We start from the raw sequence: 7,281 nt of genomic DNA on the forward strand, positions 1-7,281 counted from the left end.
AGCAATTAGGCAAATTTGGGCAGTCTTGATACAACATTTTGAACACTAATGTAATGGTTCTTTGGATTAGTCTAAAACTTTCCACATACTGATGCCATCTAGTGGCCAACATCTAAATTGTGCCTGGGCTGGAATAATACGTTATGGCCTTTCTCTTGCATTTTAAAGACGGTACAAAAAAAGACATGTTTTTTTCGTTGTATTATCTTTTACCAGATCTAATGTATTATATTCTCCTACATTCCTTTCACATTTCCACAAACTTCAAAGTGTTTCCTTTCAAATGGTATCAAGAATATGCGTATCCTTGCTTCAGGTCCTGAAATACAGGCAGTTAGATTTGGGTATGTTATTTTAGGAAATCTGATGGGGTCAAAAAGTTTGGTAAAGGTTGAACATTAACGCAAAATAACAATGTCCTTAAAATGTGAATAGATGTACAAAATAAAAAGTCAAGGATTTAAGAAATAAAATGTTTATTTTTATTTTGAAGGGACAAACTGTCAAAAAGGACTTTAACGGTCAGTTAAAGAATGACAATGAGAAAACAATAAAGCAGTTTGGTTTGCTCTGCAGTACCATTCAAGCAGAAAATATGTACAACAAAACACACATATTGTAATTAAAAAAAAACATGGTAGTTTACGTTAACAATTACCCATTGTTGCCATGTCTTCATTGACAATGGTGCATTTACACCAGAGAGGCTCAGATGTCCTATTGGTGGGAATATAAAACCCTATCAGGTGTTCTCAACCCATAGAAAACCCCATCAGGTGATCTCAACCCATAGAAAACCCCATCAGGTGTTCTCAACCCATAGAAAACCCCATCAGGTGATCTCAACCCATAGAAAACCCCATCAGGTGTTCTCAACCCATAGAAACCCCCATCAGGTGTTCTCAACCCATAGAAAACCCCATCAGGTGATCCCAACCCATAGAAAACCCCATCAGGTGTTCTCAACCCATAGAAAACCCCATCAGGTGATCTCAACCCATAGAAACCCCCATCAGGTGATCTCAACCCATAGAAACCCCCATCAGGTGATCTCAACCCATAGAAACCCCCATCAGGTGTTCTCAACCCATAGAAAACCCCATCAGGTGTTCTCAACCCATAGAAAACCCCATCAGGTGATCTCAACCCATAGAAACCCCCATCAGGTGTTCTCAACCCATAGAAACCCCCATCAGGTGATCTCAACCCATAGAAACCCCCATCAGGTGATCTCAACCCATAGAAACCCCCATCAGGTGATCTCAACCCATAGAAACCCCCATCAGGTGTTCTCAACCCATAGAAAACCCCATCAGGTGTTCTCAACCCATAGAAAACCCCATCAGGTGTTCTCAACCCATAGAAAACCCCATCAGGTGATCCCAACCCATAGAAAACCCCATCAGGTGTTCTCAACCCATAGAAAACCCCATCAGGTGATCTAAACCCATAGAAAACCCCATCAGGTGTTCTCAACCCATAGAAAACCCCATCAGGTGTTCTCAACCCATAGAAAACCCCATCAGGTGATCCCAACCCATAGAAACCCCCATCAGGTGATCTCAACCCATAGAAAACCCCATCAGGTGATCTCAACCCATAGAAAACCCCATCAGGTGATCTAAACCCATAGAAAACCCCATCAGGTGTTCTCAACCCATAGAAAACCCCATCAGGTGTTCTCAACCCATAGAAAACCCCATCAGGTGATCCCAACCCATAGAAAACCCCATCAGGTGATCCCAACCCATAGAAAACCCCATCAGGTGTTCTCAACCCATAGAAAACCCCATCAGGTGATCTCAACCCATAGAAAACCCCATCAGGTGATCTCAACCCATAGAAAACCCCATCAGGTGATCTCAACCCATAGAAAACCCCATCAGGTGATCTCAACCCATAGAAACCCCCATCAGGTGTTCTCAACCCATAGAAACCCCCATCAGGTGTTCTCAACCCATAGAAACCCCCATCAGGTGTTCTCAACCCATAGAAACCCCCATCAAGTGTTCTCAACCCATAGAAAACCCCATCAGGTGTTCTCAACCCATAGAAACCCCTATCAGGAGGATTTATAAAAGTCAGCAAATTAAGGCAGATAGCAGAAGAATACATTGTTCACTGTATAGAACAATCAGATAACATGTAGACAGTATGAATGGGAGCATCGTGCATAACTCCTACAACCCTCAAACTCAACTCAGGACCTCCAAGCCAGATCCACTGCCTTTTTCCATTGTTCCCCTCTAAAAATCAGGGACTGATTTAGACCTGGGACACGAGGTGTGTACAATTATCCGGTAGAACAGAAAACCAGCAGGGCTCTGGACGTCAAAGGGTAAGAGTTGAATACCCCTGGTCTATAGGAGCCTTGGCTCGCTATAGGCTGGCCGTATAACAGCTGTAGGATGAGATATGTACCTTACCAAAGGGTAAGAGTTGAATACCCCTGGTCTATAGGAGCCTTGGCTCGCTATAGGCTGGCCGTATAACAGCTGTAGGATGAGATATGTACCTTACCAAAGGGTAAGAGTTGAATACCCCTGGTCTATAGGAGCCTTGGCTCGCTATAGGCTGGCCGTATAACAGCTGTAGGATGAGATATGTACCTTACCAAAGGGTAAGAGTTGAATACCCCTGGTCTATAGGAGCCTTGGCTCGCTATAGGCTGGCCGTATAACAGCTGTAGGATGAGATATGTACCTTACCAAAGGGTAAGAGTTGAATACCCCTGGTCTATAGGAGCCTTGGCTCGCTATAGGCTGGCCGTATAACAGCTGTAGGATGAGATATGTACCTTACCAAAGGGTAAGAGTTGAATACCCCTGGTCTATAGGAGCCTTGGCTCGCTATAGGCTGGCCGTATAACAGCTGTAGGATGAGATATGTACCTCAGGCTTTTTTGCATAATATAGATTTTTTTTTTCCTCGCCACAAAACCTTGACGTTTGATCATTTCATTTACAATAGAATGTGATTTCAGTCACAACCAGACTATTTAGAGTACAATCATATGGATATTTTCTAAATTCATTTTAGCGTAATTTCATAGTCCAAAACAATCTAACTGGTGAAAAATCCTTCACAATGCTATAAAGCAATAGGCATCTCTATAAGTCATATATTAAAGGTTTCAATATTTCCCCCAAAAATTATGCAATTTGTATTTTCTTAATAAAATTATTAATTTGTCAGTGATAAAGATTATATATTTTTTCTTTCAATCTACATAAATTAGTTAGAAAATATTAGTGTGATTCTCTATGGTAACATTATAGGCTGAAATATCAATAGACCCATAGTACAAATGTTTGATTTAGCAAGTAGGTTACACAGTATTCAGTCCCACAGCTAAAATGGAAGCTCAGGGAAGGAAGTTAAATGACCCTAATTTTCAGACTGGGCTAGTAGAAAATGTGCCAAAAAACACAGGCACTGAGTAACAACGACATCCCTCGCTCTCTTACAGCCCAACGTCATAAATTAGATAACATCTGAAATAATTACAAATAATTTAACCAAAATGTAATATGTCAAAAATATTAAAAGAATAAAGGCCCAGTCAAAAACGTAATTTCCTGTGTTTTATCTACATTTCCACACTATGAGGTTGGAATAATACTGTGAAATGATGATAGTGCTCTTTAAATGGTAAGAGCGGTTTGAAAAGACCGGCTGAAATGTAAACCTCTTCTGTTGAGATTGAGTTTTGTCCTTCCATGGTCACCAGGCAGTAAATTAGTTAATAAACCAATAAGAAAGAGTTCCAAACCTCTCTGCCAATAACAGCTAGTTTTCTGTTTCCCCCCTCCCCACTCAGACCACTCCCAGACAGCCCTAGCTAAAACCTTGCCCTTTGCTAACAATGCATTTGTTCCTTCTTTGTGACCATTTTAATTGACAACAATCCCAGTAAGGTACTTAATTATTACCCAGATATTATTTGATATTGAAATAAATAAAAAAAAAACAGCTGCATTGGACTGTTAAATAATTTTGCAATGGATTTATCTTTTAAATAATCCCATATTCGTAAATCCCAAAAATGTCTCTGAGCAGAGTAGGGATATTACGGATAAGGGAATACACCTCAAAATGGCACTCTATTCCCTAATAGTGCCCCCGGGTCAATAGGGAGGCATAGGGCTCTGGTCTGAAGTAGTGCACTATATAGGGAATAGGGTTCCATAGGGCTCTGGTCTGAAGTAGTGCACTATATAGGGAATAGGGTTCCATAGGGCTCTGGTCTGAAGTAGTGCACTATATAGGGAATAGGGTTCCATAGGGCTCTGGTCTGAAGTAGTGCACTATATAGGGAATAGGGTTCCATAGGGCTCTGGTCTGAAGTAGTGCACTATATAGGGAATAGGGTTCCATAGGGCTCTGGTCTGAAGTAGTGCACTATATAGGGAATAGGGTTCCATAGGGCTCTGGTCTGAAGTAGTGCACTATATAGGGAATAGGGTTCCATAGGGCTCTGGTCTGAAGTAGTGCACTATATAGGGAATAGGGTTCCATAGGGCTCTGGTCTGAAGTAGTGCACTATATAGGGAATAGGGTTCCATAGGGCTCTGGTCTGAAGTAGTGCACTATATAGGGAATAGGGTACCATAGGGCTCTGGTCTGAAGTAGTGCACTATATAGGGAATAGGGTTCCATAGGGCTCTGGTCTGAAGTAGTGCACTATATAGGGAATAGGGTACCATAGGGCTCTGGTCTGAAGTAGTGCACTATATAGGGAATAGGGTTCCATAGGGCTCTGGTCTGAAGTAGTGCACTATATAGGGAATAGGGTTCCATAGGGCTCTGGTCTGAAGTAGTGCACTATATAGGGAATAGGGAGCCATAGGGCTCTGGTCTGAAGTAGTGCACTATATAGGGAATAGGGTTCCATAGGGCTCTGGTCTGAAGTAGTGCACTATATAGGGAATAGGGAGCCATAGGGCTCTGGTCTGAAGTAGTGCACTATATAGGGAATAGGGAGCCATAGGGCTCTGGTCTGAAGTAGTGCACTATATAGGGAATAGGGAGCCATTTGGGACAAAGTCAAAGTAAGATTGCACTTCCTGGTTATAAAAATCAAACTGCTGCTTGAACCTACGTTTAGCAGGCTTTTTTTTTAAATCTGAAAATAAATTGAAAATCCTAAAATAAACCCCCCCCCCCAAAAAAAAAAAATACAAATAAAAGCCAATCATGGATGGAGAACCAGGAAGTTATGGTCCATCAATCACCAGTTTCCCAGATAAAGTGCTGAGCAAGGAGCTTCCGGAGGGACTGCTGTACCATACCAGAGCCTTGGACACCATTATGGAGGCATCTGGCTTCAGGATGAAACACAGGGGCTGACCGTTGACCCCCCCCTAACTCCAGTCAACTGGGACGGAGCACAGAGACGTAATGGAAGCCAGGGTTACGATAACGTTGTGATTCTGTGTGTGTGTGTGTGTGTGTGCGTGCGTGTGTAAAAGCAACACCCACCACAGTGCTTTAATGGTCACAACGGTCTGCTTCCTAAAGCTAGAAAAAGTCCCTGAGGTTGACATTCAGCAACGTTGAAAGATTCCCTACTGACCATGTCCCCTCAAACAGAACAGCAACGAGCACCAGTCACCCTCTGTGTTGTGTCAGCGTAGAGGGGCAAGGCTTGGCTCCAACACTCGGCATATCAGTGTATGGTCACAAAGACATGACTCAGATTACACAAATCCAGCGTTCACTTTTATGTTAGTCTCACTTTCTTCTTTTCAAAATGAAATGTTGGCTGCCATTTCATACAGCAATAATTACCAACTGCTTTTGCTAACATTTCGAAGGCAAGAGTGGAATCTAATTAACAATAGATGATGTGAGAGAGAAATCACAGCTTCCTCCAACAGCAGACTGTTTACACTGACTTACCGTCCCCCCTAATTCACTACATAACCCAGAACACAGTTGGCAGTTCAGTTCCTGTTAGTTAAACCCCTGACGGCTTCCTACCAACACTTGATTGTCTGAACGTTGCAGGGGGTTCTGGGACAGATTCTGACAGACCAATCAGAGACTCCAGGAGGCAGGCCCCAGGGTCGCTGGCCTGTGATTGGCTGCTGGGGTAACTAGGCAACTGGAAGTGAAAGAAGTTGTCCATGTGTTGATACTCCGTCAGGGAGTTGTAGAGGGCGGAAGGACCCAGACAGAAACCATCAAAGAACTCCAGGTCAGACTCTGAGGACAGGCTGGCGGCGGTGCCATCTACTGAGGGAAATGGGGTGTTGGGGCAGTCTACTGAAGAAGAGGGGGTGTTGGGGCAGTCTACTGAGGAAGAGGGGGTGTTGGGGCAGTCTACTGAGGAAGAGGGGGTGTTGGGGCAGTCTACTGAGGAAAAGGGGGTGTTGGGGCACTCCACCGAGGAAAAGGGGGTGTTGGGGCAGTCTACTGAGGAAGAGGGGGTGTTGGGGCAGTCTACTGAGGAAGAGGGGGTGTTGGGGCAGTCTACTGAGGAAGAGGGGGTGTTGGGGCAGTCTACTGAGGAAAAGGGGGTGTTGGGGCACTCCACTGAGGAAAAGGGGGTGTTGGGGCAGTCTACTGAGGAAGAGGGGGTGTTGGGGCATGCTACTGAGGAAGAGGGGGTGTTGGGGCAGTCTACTGAGGGAAAGGGGGTGTTGGGGCAGTCTACTGAGGAAAAGGGGGTGTTGGGGCACTCCACTGAGGAAAAGGGGGTGTTGGGGCACTCCACTGAGGAAAAGGGGGTGTTGGGGCAGTCTACTGAGGAAGAGGGGGTGTTGGGGCATGCTACTGAGGAAGAGGGGGTGTTGGGGCAGTCTACTGAGGGAAAGGGGGTGTTGGGGCAGTCTACTGAGGAAAAGGGGGTGTTGGGGCACTCCACTGAGGAAAAGGGGGTGTTGGGGCAGTCTACTGAGGAAGAGGGGGTGTTGGGGCATGCTCCTGAGGAAGAGGGCACGTTGGGGACACTGAAGCCGCTGTGGTGGAACAGAGAGTTGCCTTGGTTAGCATTATCATCTAACAGCTGTGATATGACCATGGCCCGGTTGTCTCTGTGCACCTGTAGATTGTCATTCTCCTCTGGGAAGTCTGCCGTGCTAAACCCTGTCATCACCCACGGCTGTTGCTGTAGACGTTGCTCGGGGCAGCAGCGGTTGTTTACATTGTAGTCGTCGTCGATGTCGCTGAAGCTGAGGATTCGGCTCAGTCCGTTCTCATCCACATCATCCAGCAGGGGGCCGTCCTCCCGGGAGCGCCGCCCTAACTCCGCCCCTTCCTCTGAGTAGTCACTCCCCC

The 7,281-nt window shown here is 45.1% G+C and overlaps 2 protein-coding genes across 3 annotated transcripts in view; both read right to left on the reverse strand.

Annotated features, from left to right (window-relative positions):
• Positions 1 to 459: 459 nt before the first annotated feature.
• On the reverse strand, positions 460 to 4,276 carry LOC106594515 (keratin, type I cytoskeletal 9-like). The gene is made up of 2 exons (XM_045702857.1): positions 2,892 to 4,276; positions 460 to 2,797 (listed from the first exon to the last, which is right to left on the reverse strand). Exon 2 carries the CDS (start codon positions 2,113 to 2,115, stop codon positions 718 to 720), a length of 1,398 nt encoding a protein of 465 aa, XP_045558813.1. The 5' UTR covers positions 2,116 to 2,797; positions 2,892 to 4,276; the 3' UTR covers positions 460 to 717.
• A 1,624-nt stretch (positions 4,277 to 5,900) lies between these two features.
• LOC106594516 (cysteine/serine-rich nuclear protein 1) overlaps positions 5,901 to 7,281 on the reverse strand; it is a 55,672-nt gene continuing 54,291 nt past the window's right edge. For both annotated transcript variants that reach the window (XM_045702858.1, XM_045702859.1), the window contains exon 5: positions 5,901 to 7,281. This exon is cut by the window's right edge and continues 307 nt beyond it. In XM_045702858.1, the coding sequence (XP_045558814.1) occupies positions 5,960 to 7,281 (1,322 nt within the window). In that variant the 3' untranslated portion in view covers positions 5,901 to 5,959.

This window comes from Salmo salar, chromosome ssa19 (assembly GCF_905237065.1).
Source record: "Salmo salar chromosome ssa19, Ssal_v3.1, whole genome shotgun sequence".
Taxonomy (NCBI): domain Eukaryota; kingdom Metazoa; phylum Chordata; class Actinopteri; order Salmoniformes; family Salmonidae; genus Salmo; species Salmo salar.